Source organism: Sceloporus occidentalis, unplaced genomic scaffold (assembly GCF_023333645.1).
Source record: "Sceloporus occidentalis isolate IW3139 unplaced genomic scaffold, rSceOcc1.0.p SCAF_21, whole genome shotgun sequence".
In the NCBI taxonomy this organism is placed as follows: Eukaryota; Metazoa; Chordata; class Lepidosauria; order Squamata; family Phrynosomatidae; genus Sceloporus; species Sceloporus occidentalis.
The window spans coordinates 7650982-7672974 of NW_028317001.1; the positions used below are offsets into that span (position 1 = coordinate 7650982).

The 21993-nt window shown below is 46.0% G+C and overlaps 1 protein-coding gene across 1 annotated transcript; it reads right to left on the reverse strand.

The window, feature by feature from the left end:
• Positions 1–2943: 2943 nt before the first annotated feature.
• Positions 2944–21370, reverse strand: LOC149301524 (uncharacterized). Its single transcript, XM_089484304.1, has 3 exons — positions 21225–21370; positions 9968–10074; positions 2944–4667 (listed from the first exon to the last, which is right to left on the reverse strand). The coding sequence occupies exons 1-3, from the start codon at positions 21368–21370 to the stop codon at positions 3682–3684; spliced, it is 1239 nt and encodes a 412-aa protein (XP_089340430.1). The 3' UTR covers positions 2944–3681.
• Positions 21371–21993: the final 623 nt, after the last annotated feature.

Genomic DNA, 21993 nt, shown 5'->3' on the forward strand with positions numbered 1-21993 from the left:
TCGTTAACCCAGGAGCTTTATTGTCTGCCTTAAAACGATTGTTTAATTGGTTGTATAAAAACCAATCCTTCATGTTTCCTTTTTCATTAAGTTCTTCCATAGATTTCATATTGTATTTTCCTTCTGGTGTTTGGTTTATTAAATCTCCGTATCTTAGCCATGGAGTATTTTTGTCCTTTGTTCGATTGTAATAGTCCTCTTGCAATGACGCCCAAAATTGATGTCTCATTTTATACCATACTTTAAGCAATGATCTTCTTATAACATGATGTTTAAAAGTATTATTATCCTTTGGTTTTGTATACCACATATATGCATGTATAGCAAGATTCAGGTTAGCTTTTTCTATATTCAATAAATTCTTATTTTCTAATTTGAACCATTCTTCTAACAATTTGAGACAAGCTGCATAATAATAATACAGCTTGAAGTTTGGTAAGTTACATCCCCCCTTGAAGCAAAGATCATTTACTAAGGCAACCATAACAGTTTCAACTCCGTATCCCATCCTGAAGCCAGTTTGAAATGGGTCCAGATAATCCATTTCATCCAAGACCGCTTGGAGTTGAAGAGCAACTGCCCTCTCAATCATGTTGTTTAGAAATGGGAGATGGGAGACCGGTCTGTATTTGTTCATCTCCAAGGGATCTAGGGAGGGCTTTTTCAGAAGCGGCCATACCACCGCTTCTTTTCAGTAAGATGGAAAATAGCCCTAACTAAGAGATGCATCTATGATATATCTCAGGTGATATATGAAAGGCAAGGGTCGACAGGGCATGTTCTCCTCTTCACACTTCCAAGGAGCTTATCCACATCCTTAGTACTCACAGATTCAAATTGATCCAGTATGATCTTAGTCATGGACACCTCACTTACAGCCTCTGCAATAATGCTGACGTCCAATTGGCTCTTATCTGAGAGATATTATCTGTGAAATAGTCAATTAAAGCATCATAGTGAGCTGTGGAAGGCTCTAATAATGGGTTCTGGGGGGAAGGTGCCTGAGTCAGGTCCCAGATCCCCCTCTCCCCCGACTTCAGCAGTCTCTTTATGCTTCTCTTCCCTTGGCACTTTCACTCCTTCATTCCTTCCTTCTCCTCTTTTAACTATTATTATTAACCTAATATCCCTTCAAGGGGGTCCAAGACCCTTTCAACATGTTCCCAGAACCGGGAGGAGTGCATTTTTTCTGGAGCTGTGGGTCTATCTGTTGGTCCTCCTCTGCAGGGTTGTTGTGAATATATATATATATATATATATATATATATATATGGGGAGGGGGTTGCTTAATCCGGATCCTGTGGGCCTTTAAGCCTAGTTCCCAGGTTGCCAGGGGTGTCATTCTCCCCAGAAGGGGCTTTGGGGTCCCTCCATCTCCCTCCTTGTGGCTTTGTCCTAAATTTGGGCTCTTCTCTGCCCCCCAGACAGAGCCCCCTCCCCCGAGGACCCCCCCCCCCCCGAATAATGTTATTTCCAATGCTATTGAAGCCTATGCTGTGTGATGCTATTTAGCACAAAACTCTTCTCCAAATGAGGCATCAGAAGGGAGGGTCTCTCCTCTGCCCCACTATACTGACAGGAGGGAGGGGGCTCCTCAAAGCCCTTTTTACCTTTGGATCCCCCTCCCATCCATGGCCATGCCTCTCTTCAAGGGTCCCCCCTGCCCTCTTTTCTCATAATAATCCCCCAAGTACCTGGGCCCCAAGGAATCCCCCGAGGAGGGGGTAGGGAAGGAAAGAGGGAGAGGAGGCCTGGCAGGTACCTTGCCGTTCTTGCAGGAGGGAGAGATCTGGGTTTCCTTCCTTCTTACAACAACCCAAACCCCCCAGAAGACCCACCCCCAGCCATTCCCCCAAATGAATGAGGGCTCTCCCCACTTCCCTCCCTCAGAGCAGGCTGCAAGGGCAGCAGCTTCAGGGGCTGAGAGTGTGCATGCACGGATATCCCAAAGGCCCCTTCTGAGCATGTGCAGGGATCGTAAGGCCCTTGCTGCTGCTGCTTATTCCGCTGGCGGCCTTTGGAAGAAGGACTACGGCCTTTTATCTTTCCTTCCAGAATGGAGCCCAAGCTGCAGATGTGGCCTCAGGAGGGAAAGACTGGGAAGCTTCTGCTTTGTACATATAGCTCTGTCTCTTTGTGTGTGTGTGTGTGTGTGTGTGTGTGTGTGTGTGTTTGCCTCTGTTTTTATGGCTGGGAATGGAGCTGAGGACTGAAGAGAGCAGAAAGGGTCAGTTTGGGCAAACTCAGAACTTCTGTGCATCAAAGAGTCCAATGTGTTGAAACAGCAAAGAACTTTATTGAGAACACATAGAAATTCAGTGTTTAAGCCAGAACTGCCCACTCCAATCCAAACAACACATTAAAACCCCAAAACCTAGAACTCCACCCTCTTCCAAACCTAGCCCCCACCTGCAATTCCCACAGTCTGTGTGCCACAAGTAACAAGGCCCCCTTTGCCATTCCCAGAAACTAGCCTTTCTGTTAATACCTGGGCCCAACTTTCTTCAGCCAACATCCCACACATTGCAAAAGCTATCATTCCCACAACTATTCTAGCCAGCTGCAGTAAATCCCACTCTCTGTCTAGCTAACCTATCCTACCACCCATAGTCCCCACTCAAATTTATAAACTAAAGCAATAATCTATACTAATAGCAATTAAAAGCTCAACTTAACAAAATATAACTGAAAAACATAAACAGATATATGGACACACAAACCTAACACACAAAATCACAAGGGTCTTTTCTTATCACCACAGGATTTTTTTTGTTCCTTTTATTTATTGAATCCATTTCTTCTATTTACATCCACCCTTCCATTACATTCACAATATGTACATAGATATCTCTATATCTTCTACCTACCTACCTCTCTTCCTCCCCCTTACCTATACCCCCAACCCTTATCTCTCCTTCCCACCTCGCAATCTATCCCCTTCTACATTCCCCAACCTACTTTTCTCTCTTTACTTCTTATCTGTGTCTATCTCTATATCTCTTTACACCTTTTCCTTCCCTATCTCAATTTTTCTTAAATTCCATAAACCAGTCTTTCACTCTGGTTCTTCTGTATTCCTGTCCCAATACTGTATTACTATATTCCAATCTTCTTCATCATCATCCCTCCCTTCCTCCTTCTCTCCTTTTATTTTTCTAGACAATCTATCAGCCTCTCTCATGTCCAGTACTTTGTTGAACCATGCCTCTACCGTTGGGATCTGGGTTGATTTCCACTTTTGTGCTTATAGCAATCTGGCTGTAGTAACCATGTATAATATTATTTTCCAGTGTTTTCTCTCTATTTCCCTTTCTATCTTGAATGTCATTTTCGGCAAGTATAATTCTGGATTTTTTGGAACTTTCCCCCTAGTATCTCTCTTATTGCTAGATGTACCTTATTCCAGAATTGCTTTGGCTTTTTACAGGACCACCACATGTGGTAAAAGGATCCTTCTGTTTTTCTGCACTTCCATAATGTTTTATTTACATTTTTATATATTTTTGAGAGCTTAACTGGTATTATATACCACAAATAAAACATTTTATAATAATTCTCCTTTAAGTTCTGTGCCAGGGTAAACCTATTAGTTTTTATCCATGCTTTTTCCCATTCTTCTAGGCTTACCACAGGATTTAAAATATATTCTTTGTATTGCTGCTTGACTAATATAATGTTAGTTTATTTCTGGGATTTGTCGGTCTTCTCTCCTGTGTGGACTCTCTGATGTGTCAATAGGTCTGAATTTAAAGAAAAACATTTCCCACAAGGCTGGCATTTGTATGGCTTCTCTCTTGTGTGGACTCTCTGATGTTTCACCTGGGCTGACTTGTCAGAAAAACATTTCCCACAATGCTGGCATTTGTATGGCTTCTCTCCTGTGTGGACTCTCTGATGTTTCACTAGGTCTGACTTCTGAGAAAAACATTTCCCACAACGCTGGCATTTGTAAGGCTTCTCTCTTGTGTGGACTCTCTGATGTGTCACTAGGTGTGCCTTTGAAGAAAAACTTTTCCCACAAGGCTGGCATTTGTATGGCTTCTCTCTTGTGTGGACTCTCTGATGTGTCACTAGGTGTGCCTTTGAAGAAAAACATTTCCCACAATGCTGGCATTTGTATGGCTTCACTCCTGTGTGGACTCTCTGATGTGTCTCTAGGTATGATTTCCAAGAAAACCTTTTCCCACAATGCTGGCATTTGTATGGCTTCTCTCCTGTGTGGACTCTCTGATGTTTCACTAGGCTTGACCTCTGAGGAAAACATTTCCCACAATGCTGGCATTTGTATGGCTTCTCTCCTGTGTGGACTCTCTGATGTTTCACTTGGGCTGACTTGTCAGAAAAACATTTTCCACAATGCTGGCATTTGTATGGCTTCTCTCCTGTGTGGACTCTCTGATGTTTCACTAGATCTGACTTCGAAGAAAAACATTTCCCACAATGCTGGCATTTGTATGGCTTCTCTCCTGTGTGGACTCTCTGATGTTTCACTAGATCTGACTTCAAAGAAAAACATTTCCCACAATGCTGGCATTTGTATGGCTTCTCTCCTGTGTGGACTCTCTGATGCCTAACTAGGCCTGACTTGTAAGCAAAATATTTCCAACAATTTTGGCATTTATGTGACTTCTTTCTTCTGTGGACTCTCTCTTGACTGACAAATTCTTCTGTAAAGGAGGACAATGACAGACAAGACTGAATCTCAGTGTTAAGAGAGGAGAGTGTTACCCCAAGATTTAGCCCCACATTCACCCCTCCCTATTTGAGATTAAATTAATAAAATTGGTGTGAGTGACCTGAGCATGACCCTGTTCTGGATGCCCCCAAATCCATATAATGATTGTATCCTTACTCATTGGAGCTACCAAAGAAGAGATTGAAGGGGAACTGCCATGAGGAAATCAGTAGAAGCAGATAGTCAGGCTGTTGAAAAATATTCCATTAAATATATGTAAAACTATTTTAATTGAAAAGTGGCATCATTTCCTGTGAGACTGCCATAGAGTGTTGAGTCAGAGCACATGGCATGATGCAAGCTAACTGCAGAGGATGCTTCATGCTTTGTGGCACCAGGAGAGGACTCTGGAGTTCTGTGTGCTTTCAGGCCTGGTATAGTTGGGATGAATCCCGAGGTCACTGTTGCCTCAATCTCTCCTTTGAGCTAAGGATGAAATTCCCCTAAAAGCATAGCACTTGTGAGGGTCCTCCCCAGACTCCAGCATTTCGAGTGACAAAGGGCCTCTGGAATCAACCACGGAGCTAAGCAAGCTCAGGTTGAAGAAGAAGCATTAAAAGGAATAAAAGGAATGTTTGTGTTGCCCTTTCCTCTCTTCATAGACATTGCTCATAATTGCTAAATAGAACCCTTAATATGTATGAAACCAAGGGCCTGATTTCAAGTTCAGTTCTTAAGTTCAGTGCTCTACATGGGGCTACCTTTGTACCAAGTTCGGAAGCTTCAGTTAGTTCAAAACACACCAGCCAGATTGGTCACCGGAACATCTAGGTCAGAGCATATAACACCAGTATCTCTACATTGGTTGCCAATTAGCTTCCGGGTGCAATACAAAGTGTTGGTTATTACCTTTAAAGCCCTACATGGCTTGGGCCCGAGCTACTTGAGGAAACGCCTCTCCCTACACAATCCGTCCCACACTCTCAGAACATCTGGGAAGACTCTATTAGATTACCCAAAGGTCAGGCTAAGAACAACTTCCCACAGAGTGTACACAGCCATGGCCCCCAAGTTATGGAACAACATGCGGGAGGAGATCCGTCTTATCACCACCTTGGATGCTTTCAAGAAAGCACTTAAGACAGATCTCGTCCGGCAGGCTTACCCACCCCACTTTAGACCTCTTCTAAAGTATTTAAAGAAAAATCCTACTTCTGATCGCAATTGTGCATTTTAAACAATGTTTTTATTTTTTCCGAATTGAGTTTAAGCAACTTGTTGTTTTACTATGTGTAAATTGAATGCTATTGTTGTTTTGTGGCTATTTTGTGGTTGTAATACCACCTCGATCCATTGGGAGAGGGGGGAAAATACAAATAAAACTTATTAATATTATTATTGTTATTGTTAAAATCTGTGAGGTTGGTGGCTGCCTCCCAATCTCCAAGCCCCCTCTCCTGGCCCTTCCCAGAGGTCCCTTCCTCTCCTCACAGAGCTAGGCGATCCTGTCTTTGCTCCTGTCTTCCCTTCCTGGCTCCCAGAGGCCTAGAATCATAGAGATGAAAGAAACCACAAGGGCCATCCAGTCCAACCCCATTCTGCCACGCAGGAATCAAAGCATCCCCAACAGATGGCCATCCAGCCCCTGTTTGAAGACCTCTAAGGACGGAGACTCCATAACAATCTGAAGCAGCATATTCCTTTATCAAACAGCCCTTACTGTCAGGACATTCCTCCTAATGTTGAGGTGGGATCTCTTTTCCTGCAGTTTGCATCCATTGTTCCTTTTTCTAGTCTCTGGAGCAGCAGAAAACAAGCTTGTTCCATCCTCAATATGACATCCCTTCAAGTATTTAAACAGGGCTATCATATCACCTCTTAACCTTCTCTTCTCCAGGCTAAACATACCCAGCTCGTTTAGGCGCTCCTCATAGGGTATGGTTTCCAGACTGTTCCCCATTTTAGTTGCCCTCCTTTGGACACGCTCCAGTTTCTCCACATCCTTTTTGAATTGTGGTGCCCAGTATTCCAGGTGAGGTCTGACCAAAGCAGAATAGAGTGGCATTATTACTTCCCCTGATCTGAACACTATATTTCTATTGATGCATTAGCCTTGTTAGCTGCTGCATTGCACTGTTGACTCATGTTCAACTTGGACTCCTAGAACCCTCATTCAGCCAGGTGTCCCCCATCCTATATCTGTGCCTTTCATCCCCCCGCAAGCCTGATCCCTTCCGTTTCTCCCTCCACTCTCCAATCTTTCCTCTTGCCCATCTGCACTGCTTCAGCATTTCAACTTCACCATCTCTTTCCTACCTTTCTGTTTTTCACATTTCCTCCATCTCTCTATCACAGACAAAAACCCATTTATGTGATGCATAAAAGGGACACTTTGAGGCTCATTTGTTGAGAAAGGCAGGATAATCAATATAGAAATAACTCATTGGGAAAGGCAGAGCAAGGGAGCTGGGACCTGGACTCAAATTCTGGTGAGGATCAAGCACCAGGGAGCAGCCTTAAAACAGCCTTAAGACATCTCTAAGACAGGGATGGGCTACTGTTGGGGATTGGGAGGCATCACATCGGCCCCCAGGGGATCTCAGGGGCAACCGCACATTGTATTGCCTTAAAATAGGAATAATGTTTTGCCCCTCCATATCCCATTGCATCCCTTTGGGGAAATGGATGCCATTTTGAAACTGTTGGGCCCTCTCTGAGCCATTGAAGGGCCAAGGGAGGTATTTTCCCCAAGAAGCCTCTCTAGAGCCTTAAAAGGCTGGAAGAGGGCCAAAAAAGGTAGGAAACATACTCAGAGATGTCCTGAGTACCATTTCACGGAAAAATGCATTAATCTCCATGCTGTCTTCCCACAAGATCCTAGAACTGGTATGATATCTGGTGACGGAACGAAGTTTCAGAATTAAAAGGTCCTTTGTTTGCACCAAAAGGTTTATTGAGAAACTCAGGCAGAAGCGTCCATTAACACGTCTAAGCAGTCTGAAACATCTAAACCTTTTCCCTCCATCATTAACTACCTTCACACTCCTCTCTTTTGCTTCCCCTTCAGTCCCTAACCAGCCCGGCTGCCAAGGTACCTCTTGCCTTCTTCTTCCTCTGTTCCCATACGCCTTTCTTCCCCGGGGCATGTCTGCCACCCAAATCTCACAAACCAGTCAGTTAAGAGCCTCCACAACTGCTTCCTTTCCCCAAGCCGTTTTAGGCCCCACTATCCTTACCAACTACTTAAAACTACTAGCATTTAAACTACTAACAATCCCCCCCTAAACCGCAATACCATTCTGGATGAACCACAGAAGCTGCTTCTGACAACTGGCAGTTTACAATGGGGTATTTAGAATCCTTATAAAGTGGAAAGCAATAGTGCCTCACTAAACTACAAATTCAAATAGTCTACAGGATGTTGCTATCACAATTAAAGTACGCTTGAAAGGGATCTAGGACTCTTAGTAGACTACAAGTTGAACATGGGCCAACAGTGTGATGCGGCAGCTAAAAAGGCCAATGTGATTCTAGGCTGCATCAATACAAGTATCTAGATCAAGGGAAGTAATAGTGCCACTCTATTCAGCTTTGGTCAGACCTCACTTGGAATAATCCTATGTCCAGTTCTGGGTCCCACAATTCAAAAAGGATGTTGACAAGTTTGAACATGCCCAGAGGAGGGCAACCAGAATGGTGAAGGATCTGGAAACCATCAAGCCCTATGAGGAGCGGTTTAGGGAGCTGGGTATGTTTACCCTGGAGAAAAGAAAATTAACAGCGGATATGATATCCATGTTTAAATCTTAGAAAGGATCGTATTGAGGATGGAGCAAGCTTACTTTCTGATGCTACAGAGAAAAAAAGACACCGCAGTGGATGCAAGCCAGAGAGAAACAGGTTCCATATAAACATTAGGAGGAATTTTGGGACAGTAAGAGCTCTTCCACAGTGAAATATACTACCTTAGAGTTTTGTGGAGCCCTCTTCTTTGGAGGTCTTTAAACAGAGACTGGATGGTGCTTGGGATATGTATTCCTGCATGGCAGGAGAGGGTTGAACTGGATGACCCTTGTGGTCTATTCGAACTCTGTGATTCTATAATGCTAGTGGATTCCGTTTCCTTACCCACAGAGGCCACGTTCTCATAATTCTCCATCATTATATGATTGTACATAAGTCTCTGTTTCTTCGTCAACAGTTTCCATTCGTCCTCAGTGAAATATATTGCCACATCCGCAAAGGTCACCTGCAACAGAAAATAGCCCTGATCCACAGAGTGACTAAGCAAAAGGGGAGGAAAGCACATGGTGCATCCAAATATTATCTGATCACTTTAAAATTCAGTCCAGGAAATAAACTTTAAATGCTGTAAACAAGATAAAAGCTACTGCCTGTCTCGAATCTTTTCAATATAATATACAATATAATACACAACATAATTTAAGCCATGGCTGGGATATTGATGACGGATTAGGATACTGACTATCCCAACACATACAGTACATTTAGCCACCAAAGAATTATGGTGCATTTAGACATTTCTTGCCACATTTCAGAGGCAAATGTCATTATTAATAACAGTTCTGGGGAGCACTGTGGGCTTGAGGGCCACTGGGCCCACCCCATATTTAGATCCAGAGATGTTCTTCCATAGCCCCCAACATTTCATAGGTGGAAAAAGCAAGACACATGTGGATAAACAACCCAAAAGGCAGTGAAGATGGCCAAAGTTGTTTATGAGGAAGATCACACAAGCTAGGAAGGGCACAGCAGTTTGCTTTTGCTTCAGCCTCCTGGGAAGGGCCATATCCTCCTTTACTCTCCTCTCCCCACTTTTGAGTTGATGTGCTGCAAACTCAATTGCCCTCAGGAACTGAAGTGAGCTGAGAAGGGGGGAAAGTGGGAGGAGGAGAGAGCAACTGGGACATTTTTAAAAGCCCCTGAAATAATGGGGTGACAGAGGATTAACCAGGACTGTCTCTGCCAAACTCGGACATTAATCCTAGTTTGCATTAGCCTCCCAGCCTGAGGCATGTCATCAGCACAGAACAATACACATGCAAATCACTTCTTGATTCCCAGGCTCACACAGTATATATACACCCAATTTTTTCCAGGCAAAGCATTCTCTAAAGATGTCAGCCACAGATGCTGGCGAAACGTCAGGAAGAAACTTTTCTGGAACATGGCCACATAGCCTGAAAAACCCACAAAAAACTATTTTATTTGCTTCCTTTCATAAACTGGCCCAGCAGTTACACAGATGAAGCTAATAGAATAGTGACTCACCAAAGATTTGTTGTACCTCTGCATCCTCTTTCTGTGGGAGCCCAACTCCCTCAGCTTGGCCTCTGTGTCGGCCATCAGGTGGGCGGGGAGGTCCTGGTGGCCCTGCACTTGGTCACTTCCAGCAAGAGAGGACGAAAGCTGTTTACAAGGAGGCCGAGATGAAGTTCCTGAGAAAAGGGATCAGAGATAGGATTGGTTTGGCAAGAAACCCTGCAGCACTCAAAGACACAGAGAACAGCATCCTGCTGGTGACATACGCAGGTGACATATGCCTCCTTTGGGCTGATTCAGAGGTGGGCATCCCCTTCACCCCTCTGCACCAAACAAAGCAACCCTTCCACACAATCCTGGACTGAAACATTTAAACAAAGGTCCTCTTTCAGCTCCAGGAATAAAGGCCTACCTTCAGTACAAAGACCTTGATTCCTGCAGTCCCAGAAAGGCCTCTCCTGCAGTTCTTTATGGCCGGAGCTTCCCTGGGTCAGAGGCTGTCTCCTCAGCCATAGAGAACGGTTGCTCTGAGTGCGAAGGAGGAGGAGGTCCACAGGGCTGAGGGAGGGAAGGCAATGGGGAAAGGTCATGGAGGGCAGAAGGTGACAATATCTAGGAAACTCCTCTGAGTCCCAGCCCTAGGAATGAGTGGCTGGAGTGAGTCCAGGGGGCTGAGGGGGTCTCCTTTCCCAAAGGGGGAGGCAAGGACCAGTGGACCCTCCCCAGCTAGGGCCCAAAGGGAGGATCTCTTTCCCACTTCTCTCTCTCAGCCCCCAAAGCCCAGCCTCCCCACTGGCCCTGAGTCCCTGCCTCCCCTTCTTCAGAGCCTCACAGGCCCCTCGCTCCCTCCCTCCCTCCCTCCCTCCCTCCCTCCCTCCCTCCCTCCCTCCCTCCCTTCCTTCCTTCCCCCCAAAATGGAGGGTCAGAGGCACAAAGGGACACACAACCCTCTTTTTGGCCCAAGGAACCTGGCCTCCTTCTCGCTCTGGAGCCTCAGACAGAGAAAGAGGAACCTCTGTTCTGTTGGGGCGTGTGGAAAGACGCACTGTGTCCACCACAACCACCTGCAGAGTTGAACCACGTTGACAGGACGCCAGGGAGAAGGAATCTGTGGAGATGTCTGCAAAGGTATTCTGGTCAAGAAGGAAATATTCCTTCACCACTGCAAACGGTCATGAGCTCCAGGCTTGAGAAATAACTACAGAACAAGCCTTCACTCTTCACAAGGACTTTAATCTTCGTTTGCAATATTTACAAAATATATATATATACACAGTGTATTGGACAACTGTCTCTAATACACACTATTTACACCAACCAACAATAATAACACTACCTGTGACGCAGCCACAGTAACACCCTCCACAGAGAGGCAGTTGTTCTCACACACCAACTGTCTCACTATGTCTCTCAGTGACAGTTAGGAAGGACAGCTGACAGTTGCATCAACATTCCGATGATGCACTGTTCGAATGCTGACACATACAACTGCCACTAGAGCTGTATATATATAACTTGCACAACAGCTCCACCTAGTGGCCACATCCATGTCATTTCCTGACATGTTCAACTGAGGCTTCAGAGAATGTTCCGGAACATTATTTCCCACATTCACAAGCAGCACAAAATGTCCACCAGAACACAAAATGGCTGACAGAAACGAAAAAGTCCACCAGGACACAAAATGGCCACCAGGACACAAAATGGCTCCCTCTGCCTCAGTGCTTGGCAGTTGGCAGCCTTCAGGGAACCCAAAATGGAGGATGAAAGGGCCCTAAAGTCGGAAGGGACCCCAAACAGGATTTGCAAACTTAACAACACCTAAACATTTTCCTGATGCTATTGAAAGGAGGAATCTGATCCCCTCCTTAACTACAATCAATAGTGAAAGATATTAATATTGATATTAAGAGTGCCCATTGTCCACAACCCAGCTCAGGTCTTGACCGCTCAGGGAGGCCAGTCCAGCTGCAGGTGGCCCTCCGTCCGTCCTCCTTTCCTTCTGCATTCCTCCTCTTTTCCCCAGCATCAGCCCCTTTCCCAAGAAGGCTGCATCCGCACTTAGAAATAAGACACTTTGACACCGCTTTAACTGCTCAGTGCTATGGAATCCTGGGATTTTACCTTTGGGACATTAGCCTTCTCTGCCAGAGAGCTCTCATGCCACAACAAACTACAAATCCCAGGATTCCATAGGATGGAACCAGGAGAGTTAAAGCAGTTTCAAAACAGATTATTTCTGCAGTGCAGATAGAGCCTAAGTTGGTTGTAAAAGAATAGAGGCACCCAAGTCAAATTTTTATCCTGTAAAAAATGGTTTTGCTTTTTTAAAATATAAGCAGTTTGTTTTTCTGTCTAATCATTATTTTTGTTGTTCTTGTTTCTCTTTTTGTTTGTTTCATTCTTGGTAATATGAGTTATTCTGGTCTGTCTCCTTCCTTCTTGCCTCAAAATCTATTAATAAGGAAACTGGGGAGACTTTTAAAACCTCCCAAAGGAGCCACTTTTGGCCTTTTTCGGGGGAGAAGCCTCCTCTTAGAAGCCAAAGCCCCATGTTTGTGAAGAATAATAATAACACTTATATTAAAAGTATCCTCCCCATTTCTGATCCCTTTTAAAACCCATGTTCCCCAGAAGGATCAGAGCTGTGTAATAAGAAAACCCTCTCAGAAATGAGACACAAAAGACACACAAAGAGACACACTTCCTTCCTATTGGCCCAAGGAGCCTGGCCTCCTTCTGACTCTGGAGCCTCAGGAGAGAAAGAGAAGCCTCTGTTCAACTGAGGCCTCAGAGAAGGTTCCGGAACATTATTCCCCACAGTCACAAGCAGCACAAAATGGCCGCCAGAACACAAAATGGATGCCTCTGGCTCAGCGCTTGGCAGTTGTCAGTTTGAGGCCTTCAGGGAAGCCATAATGGAGGAGGAAAGGGCCCCAAAGTCGGAAGGGTCCTCAAACAGTATTTCCAAACCTTAACAACACCTAAAATGCCAAACCAAAAGAACATTCCCAGAGTTCCATAGCACTGAGCCATGGCCATTACAGTGGAGCAAAGCAAGAAGGCACAGGAAGGTGACATTAATGATGATTAAGGTCTGGCAGCAGCTCTATCCTCCCCCCTAGGCCTGATAAAATCATCATCATCATCATCATCTTTGCTACAGCATGAGCGCCACCATTAAAAGCACTGGAATCCCCTTTGGGACTTCAGAGAGAGTGGGCCATGCCTAGAAGGACTGCTGGGCCTCCTTCCTCCCCTCCTTAATGGCAGTGGCCAAAGAAAAGCAGCAGCAGTAGGCCCAAGGCAGGCCCAGCCAGATCTCAGTGCATCAGTGAAGCCTAGTGGTTCCAGGCCGTGTCCCTCTGCTGTCGCTTCACTCCCCTCACTCCTTCCTCCCTTCCTGTCTGTCTCTTTATCTCTCTTACACTCTACTCCTCTCTCCTCCTTCCTTCCTGTCTCTCTATCTGTCTCTTTCTCCCTCTGACACTCTGCTCCTCTCTCCTTCCTTCCTTCCTTCCTCCCTCTCTGTCTGTCTCTTTCTCTCTCTTACACTCTGCTCCTCTCTCATTCCTTCCTTCCTTCCTCCCTTCCTGTCTGTCTCTTTATCTCTCTTACACTCTACTCCTCTCTCCTCCTTCCTTCCTGTCTCTCTATCTGTCTCTTTCTCCCTCTGACACTCTGCTTCTCTCCTCGGTCACTTTTCCGCACGCAGAGCTAAATAGAGAAGCAGAAGCTCCTCCTCTTCTTCAGGCTGGCCAATGGGGGCAGAGGACCTGGAAGACCCCACCCCCTGCCCCAGACTCACATTTTCTGTTCCAGAGGCCATTTTGTTTTCTGGCAGCCATTTTGTGTCCCTGGCCCTGATTGGCTGGAATCCCAGTCCCTGCCTCCTTGTGTTCTGGCAGCCATTTTGTGCTGCTTGTGACTGTGGTTAATAATGTTCCAGAACCTTCTCTGAGGCCTCAGTTGAACAGAGGCATCTCTTTCTCTCCTGAGGCTTTAGAGAGATAAGGAAGCCAGGCTCCTTGGGCCAAAAGGAAGGAAGTGTGTTTATTTTTGTGTGTTTTGTGTGTCTTTTCAAATAGACACAGCTCTGCTCCTTCTGGGGAACATGGGTTTTAAAGGGGATCAGAAATGGAGAGGATAGTTTTAATACAAGCATTATTATTATTCTTCATAACATCAGGCTTTGGCTTCTAAGAGGAGGATTCCCCCCCCCCCCCCGCCAAAAGGCTAAAAGTAGCTCCTCTGGGAGGTTTTAAAAGTCTCTTCAGTTTTATTATTAAGAGATTTTAATGCATGAATGAAGTTGACAAACCAGACCATCTCATATTACCAAGAATGAAACAAACAAACAACAACAAAAATAACAAAACAAAGCGCTTAGTTTTTGAAAGTAAAAGCATTATTAAGAGAGGAAAAAAACCAGACTTGGGCGCTTCTACCCTTTTACAACCAGCTCAGGCTGTGTCTGCACTGCAGAAATATTCCAGTTTGAAACTGTGTTAACTCTCCTGGCTCCATCCTGAGGAATCCTGGGATTTGTAGTTTGTTAGGCACCAGAGATCCAGAGCCACCCCAAGGCAAGGCTCTCCAGGGCTCTCTTGGCCCTCCTTTGCTTGCAAATATAGTGGGGCCCTGGTATACATGGGGGATCCGTTCCGCCCCCCGGCGTATACCAAAATCCACGTATGCTCAAATCCACATGTGCCAACATTGGGGACAAAAGTCCCTCTCCTCTCCTCCCCTCCCCAACTTTTTCCCTCCTCACCGCCACGGTCGGGGGAAAGGCCGCGTGGGGATGTTGGAGGCCAAGAGGGCTCCAGCCCACCATCCGGCCCTTCTGCGGAGGTGGCAGTGATTGCTGCGGTGGCAGCGAAGAGGAGGCAGAGGATCAGCGCCAGAGGCCTCCTCTCCACCTCGGCCTGCACGCCTCCACTGTCATGACCGCTGAAGGGCCGGGTGGTGACCCAGAAGCCTCTTGGCCTCCAATAGCCCCATATGGCCCTTGCGCCATGGCGGCAGTGGAGAGGGGGCCGAAGAGGCCTCTGGCAGTACTCCTCGGCCTTCGCTCCACTGCCAGCACACTTGGCCTCCAGGAGAAACACCTCGCCTTTCCCCTGGCCTTGGCAACGAGGAGCCCGAGGTGGCGGAGCAGCAACACCAGATGCCTCCTCAGCCTCCTCGCTGCCACCGCAAGCACAAAAGGGCCAGGTTTGGGTGTTGGAGGCCAAGAAGACTCCAGCCCAGCACCTGGCCCTCACGCAAAGGCGGCGGCAGAGAGGACGCCTCTGGCACTCTCCTTGGCCTCCTCTCCGCCGTCACCATCACCACCACAGGAGTTGCCGGCGGCGACGGCGGAGAGGTGTCTGAGGCTTGGCCTCCTCACAGCCGCAGCTCCACTGCTGCCACCAATGCAAAAGAGCCAGGTGCAGCCTGGAGGCCTCTTGTCTAGCTTGTTCCATGTTTATGTTTTAAATACTGTTTAATTTGGTTAACTGCTATTAAGGGACATAGCTATGAGATTGTATGATATGGGGTGCACTATAAACCTTTTAATAAACGAACAGGGATTGCAATCCTATATATTCATATTAGCAGACATAACTCCAGAGAATGTTAGCCTTTTGGATACTACAAGGTTCCTCTCATTCTTCAATGCAAGAAGCAACACCTCAGCTTCCTTCTAGAAGATAAAGCAAAAAGGCTTCAAAACCACTGAAGCCTTGGGCAAGTCACACTCTCTCAGCCTCAGAGGATGGCCATGGGAAACCCACTCTGAAGAAACCTGCCAAGAAAACCCCTTCAGAGACTCCCATAAAGTCACCATAAGACCTGGAAACAACTGGAAGGCAGGCCCCAAGAACAACATTGGAAAATAGGTGCAAGCCTTGTTTTGGGAAAGTGTAATGACTGGGCTCCAGTCATTGGAGGTCTTCTTCAGGCAGAAAAGGGAGGTATATGCAAATGCAGAATGACATCACTGCTACAGAAGGCTCTCTTGACCAATCAGAGAGCAAGATAAAGGTTCTTCTGGAAGCTTCCTTGAGAAGGAGATATAAGGCCTGAGAGACCAAGAGACAGTTGGGGGAATTGTGTCGGTTGGAGATCGAGAGAGAGAGAGTTAAAGAGCGGATCTTGGAAGTTAGTCTCAGAATTGGATGTTTAGGTCTATTTATTATTTTAATAGCTTGTGTGAATTGTATATTATATACTTACAAATATTGTAACCTGCAAGATTCTTAATATCTTGTATGACTTACATTTTAGTTATATATTGTTATTTATAGTAAATATCTCCTTGGAGTATCTTCTACTCGATGCTCCTTTTACACGTCTTTTGGCTCAGCTGATGTTTGGGAAGATCAGTAAAGAAGGAGAAATAAGGTTCCTTAACCGGTCCCAGTGTAGGTTAAGGGAAGTCCTTTTATAATTCACTGGATGATGGCAGCGAGATTTAAGGAAGTTAAGGGTTTGCTGGGCTAAGAGCCATAATGTCTAAATGTCTAATTAACAGTTTGTAAGACACTCTGATAGCCTTTTGGCTGAAGAGAGGGGTATAAAATTATTATTATTATTATTATTATTATTATTATTATTATTATTACAGAACCGCAGTTTGGCTGCTTGGACCACCGGAGATCATCACAGAGAGTCAGTTGGAAAAGCCCATCTCACTCCAGAAAATAAAGGTACTTGAGGAGTTTGCACTCTACGTCTTTCTGTAATAATAGCTACAAAACTGATAATAGCATTTGGGACATTTAGTCTGTTAAAAACAAATATGGCAGATTTAAATGCTGCTTTAAAACCTCTTTCCATCTGCCAGCTTTGCTCTGGTTTTGGGGGGAAATGAGAAAGTGTTGGGAGGGAGGGACTGCCAACAGAATTAGGAGATGCATTGCAGGCTATGGACAGTTTGCAGCCAAGAAAGGTCCAAAACACACGGCAGCAATAGTCCAGTCTGAGAGTGCTTTAACTTCCCTGGCCCAGTGCTAGGGAATCCTGGGAACTGGAGTTTATTGTGGCACCAGAGCTCTCTGACAGAGAAGGCTCAATGTCTCAGAAAACTAAATTTCCCAGAATTCCTTAGCACTGAGCTCAGCTAGGGCAGTTAAAGCAATCTCAGATTGGATTATTGCTGCAGTGTGTTTTGGACTTAGGCGGCCCTTGGGAAGTCACACTTTCTCAGCCTCAGAGAATGGCAATGGCAACCCCTCTCTGAAGAAACCTGCCAAAGAAACCTCATGATAAGGTTGCCTTAGGGTTGCCATAAATTAGAAGTGACTTGAAGATACACATGAAGAAAAAAACCTGCAATTATTTCTCAGGTTGTACATGGGAATGGGAGACAGTGTGGTGCAGTGGTTTATGTGTTGGGTTAGAACTCTGGAGGCCAGAGTCCAGTGCCCCACTCCTCCATGAAACCAGCTGGGTCCATTGGGCAAGAACTCACACTCTCTCAGCCTCAGGGAAGGCAAACCTCCTCTGAACAGCTCTTGCCAAGAAAACCCCAGGAGAGGCTCCCCAGAAGTCGACAATGACTTGGAGAAAAAAACCACAAAAAACTACAAAGCCTCAAGAAAGAGACAGTATGGTTTAGTGGCTGGAGCATTGGACTATGACCCTGGAGACCAGGGTTCAAATGCCCTCTTGGCCACAGAAACCCACTGAGTGATCTTAGGCAAGTCACACTCTCTCAGCCTCAGATAGAGGCACTTACAAAACCACTTCTGGACAAATCTTGCCAATAAAAGCCTGCGAAGAGCTTTCCTTAGGGTCGGCATAGGTCAGGAACAACTTGGAGGCACACAACGACAACAAGTCCAGTAACACCACTAACACAAGGCAGCTAGGGAGAGAGAGAGAAAGAAAGAAAGAAAGAAAGAAAGAAAGAAAGAAAGAAAGAAAGATGTGGGAGTTGTAGTCCTTGGTTCAGAAGGATTGGAGGGGCCTTACTGCAAGGCAGGACCCCTCCTCTCTCTGGCCATGTGGATGCTGGGAAATCCAGTCCAGGAAATACACTTTAAGTCCCATTGGAAAGAGAAAAGGCTACTAATGCCTTTCAGGTCCAGTTTGCCCCAAATCCTTTATGAGGCCAGAAAGCCCTTTGTTAAGAAGTGAACACCGAATATCTCAGGAAGGCCCTATATCTCCCAAGGCCCCCTCCCTCCAGGACCTCCTTCCACTCTTCCCTCAGTCTCTCTATCTCCTGAAGGCCTCAAACTGCCAACTGCCAAGCGCTCAGACAGAAGTAGCCATTTTTTGTCCCAGCGGCCATTTTGTGTTCCAGTGACCATTTTGTGTTCTGGCAGCCAATTTGTGTTCTGGCAGCCATTTTGTGGTACAGCAAACATTTTGTGTTCCGGCAGCAATTTTGTGTTCTGGTAGCCATTTTGTCTTCTAGCAGCCATTTTGTGTTCTGGTGGCCATTTTGTGCTGCTTGTGACTGTGGGGAACAATGTTCCAGAACCTTCTCTGAGGCCTCAGTTGAACAGAGGCTTCTCTTTCTTTCCTGAGGCTCCAGAGAGAGAAGAAGGCCAGGCTCCTTGGGCCAAAAGGAAGGAAGTGTGTCTCTTTGTGTGTCTTTTGTGTCTCTTTTCTGAGAGGGTTTTCTTATTACAAAGCTCTGCTTCTTCTGGGGAACATGGGTTTTAAAAGGGATCAGAAATGGGGAGGATAGTTTTAATACAAGCCTTATTATTTTTATTCAGAAACATAGGGCTTTGGCTTCTAAGAGGAGGTTAGTCCCCCAAACAAGGCCAAAAGTGGCTCCTCTGGAAAGTTTAAAAAGACTCCCCAGTTTTCTTATTAATAGACTTTCAGGCAAGAAGGAAGGAGACCGGCCAGAATAACTCATATTACCAAGAATGAAACAAACCAACATACAAAGAAACAACAACTAGAAGAATAAGGATTAGACAGAAAAACAAACTGCTTATATTTTAAAAAAGTAAAACCATTTTTAACAGAATAAAAATTTCACTTGGTTGCTTCTATCCTTTTACAACTGACTTGGGCTCTATCTGCACTACAGAAATCATCTGGTTAGAAACCACTTTAACTCTCCTGGCTCCATCCTATGGAGTCCTGGGATCTGTAGTTTGTTGTGGCATGAGAGCTCTCTGGCAGAGAAGGCTAAGTGTCCAAAGATAAAATCCCAGGATTCCATAGCACTGAGCGGTTAAAGCGGTGTCAAAGTGCTTTATTTCTATAGTGCAGATGCAGTCTTCTTGGGAAAGGGGCTGATGCTGGGGAAAAGAGGAGGAATGCAGAAGGAAAGGAGGACAGACGGAGGGCCACCTGCAGCTGGACTGGCCTCCCTGAGCGGTCAAGACCTGAGCTGGGTTGCGGACGATGGGCACTCTTAATATTAGTATTAACATCCTTCACTATTGATTGTAATTAAGGAGGGTATCAGTTTCACTTTCAATAGCATCAGGAAAATGTCTAGGTGTTGTCAAGGTTTGGAAATCCTATTTGGGATCCCTTCTGACTTTGGGGCCCTTTCATCCACCAATTTGGATTCCCTGAAGGCCTCAGACTGCCAACTGCCAAGCGATGAGGAAGGGGCAGCCATTTTGTATCCCAGTAGCCATTTTGTGTTCTGGTGGCCATTTTGTGTTCTAGAATCCCAGTCCCTCCCACTATCACTAGAACTGATTGCTTGGAATCCCAGTCCCTTCCACCATCCCTGGCCATTTTGTGTTCCGGAGGCCATTTTCTGCTGCTTGTGACTGTGGGGAATAATGTTCCGGAACATTCTCTGAGGCCTCAGTTGAACAGAGGCCTCTCTTTCTCTCCTGAGGCTCCAGAGTCAGAAGGAGGCCAGGCTCCTTGGGCCAAAAGGAAAGAAGTGTGTTCCTTTATGCCTCTGCCCCTCCATTTTGGGGGGAAGCAAGGAAGGAAGGGGCCTGTGGGGGGCTCTGAGGAAGAAGAGGCAGGGACTCAGGGCCAGTGGGGAGGCTGGGATTTGAGGGCTGGGAGAGAGAGTTGGGAAAGAGACCCTCCCTTTGGGCCCTAGCTGGGGAGGGTCCTTCCGTCCTTGCCTCCCCCTTTGGGAAAGGAGACGCCCTCAGCCCCCTGGACTCACTCCTGCCACTCATTCCTAGGATGGCTGGGACTCAGAGGAGTTTCCTAGGCATTGTCACCTTCTGCCCTCCATGGCCATTGGCACTGACCTTTCCCCATTGCTTTCCCTCCCTCAGCCCTGTGGACCTCCTCCTCCTTCGCACTCACAGCAACCCTGCTCTACGGCTGAGGAGACGGCCTCTGACCTAGAGAATCTCCGGCCATAAAGGACTGCAGAAGAGGCCTTTCTGGGGCTGAAGAAGTCAGTGTCTTTGTACTGAAGGTAGGCTTTTATTCCTGCAGCTGAAAGAGGACCTTTGTTTAAATGTTTCAGCCCAGGTTTGTGTGGAAGGGCAGCAGCTGAGAGAGTGAGTCCATGCTTTGCAGGCATCAAGCCCCAAATCAGTCTCTTGCAGCATTGTCTTCCCAGAAGGTGGAAGTGAGATTTCCAGACCCCAGACACACAATGCGCCAGTGAGTCCTTTGTTTGGGGACTGTGTGTGTATGTGGTGTTTGCTAGAGTTTTGTGAGGTATTTGTTTCACTTGGTTTATATAATGAATTTACTTACATCTTCCTTTCCCAAAAATGAGCATAATCCAGGGAGTAATCTTCATGCATAAACCTGTACATTTATAGACTTTTCATGTATCAAGTGCAACACATTCAGCAGTTTGCATGCTTTTAAAAAATACGCAAGGAGAAGTTTAGATGAATGTGATTTTGACAATAGGTCCATTCTGAAACAATGCACACAAACGTACATGCCTCAACTTCTATGTGGCTTTAGCAAGCAGAGGGAGGAGGTGCACACTTCTTGCTCCTACTATGACTGACATAGACAAACACAGCAGTTAAGCTCAGAGAAATAGTCTCATTTGCAAAAATAAAATAATTATTTTCACCAGTGTCTAAATGGGGAGGGGGCCATCTGTCAGGGATGCTTTGATTGAGATTTCCTGCATGGCAAGGGGTTGGACTGGGTGGTCTTTGTAGTCTCCTCCAGCTCTACAATTCTATGATTCTACGTGGAGAGTGCCTATTTTCCACACTGTTACCAGTCCATCTTTGCTTGGGAATTTCTTGTTCTAGCCACATGCATTCCTAAAACCTAGCCTGTATCCTATCCTATTCTTAGTCCTGATCAGAAGAGAATCACTGAATCAGTTGGATTTACCTATAGATTGACTCACCAGTCACTTATGGTCACATGGGCAGAGGCACTCTCAGAATAATGACTTCTCTGCATGCAGAAGACTGCCATGGCAATTGGGTTCTTTCTTGCCATCAGCTCAATGCTCTGGTGCTCCTCGATCCTGGGAGGAGGGCTGGATCCCATGGAAGGGGGGCAACCACCGAAGAGAATGCTCCTTTCCTCATTTGCTTGACCGGGGGCCTCCCTGGGGGATGGAGGGCAACTGGTTTGGCCAATGGGAAAATGAGAGGCCACCAGGCCAGAAAGCCTGACCCAACAGAACCCTCTATAATCCAGTGTTGCTCCAGGTGGAATAAGACTACAACTGGCCATACACTGACACAGGTCCTGCCATAGAGTTGTGGAAGCTATCCCGCATGGCCATTCCATGCCTGGTGAGAGTGCTGGGTGCGAGGTATTGGAGAAGCATCCAGCTGTGTTTATGTAGCCAGAAGCAAAATGAAGACCTCTTCCTCTGAGGGCCACTGGGGAGGTCAGGAAGTTTCAGCAAACGATGCACTCATTTCACATCTAGCTACGGGGACATAACCAGGGCCTTCTCCAATTCCTCATCCCCTAATCCCCCACCACTCTAAGAAGGCATGTAGTATCTGTTATGTAGGGGAGCTGCAGTGAATCTATGCTAGGTCCAGGGAGCTTTGTTTGGTGCAGAGGGAGGAAGCAAATGCCCACCTCTGCATTGGCCCAAAAGAGGCATATGTGATCTGTGTGTGTCACCAGCAGGATGCTGTTCTCTGTCTCTTTGA

Excerpts from the sequence above, each read along its gene's own strand:
- LOC149301524 (XM_089484304.1), bottom strand. The coding sequence starts at position 21,370 with ATGGGATCCAGCCCTCCTCCCAGGATCGAGGAGCACCAGAGCATTGAG. Across the intron at positions 10,075-21,224 it reads CATGTGACCATAAGTGACTG|TGCAGGGCCACCAGGACCTC; the intron begins GTGAGTCAATCT and ends GAAGTGACCAAG. Across the intron at positions 4,668-9,967 it reads AGAGGTACAACAAATCTTTG|AAGAATTTGTCAGTCAAGAG; the intron begins GTGAGTCACTAT and ends CCTCCTTTACAG.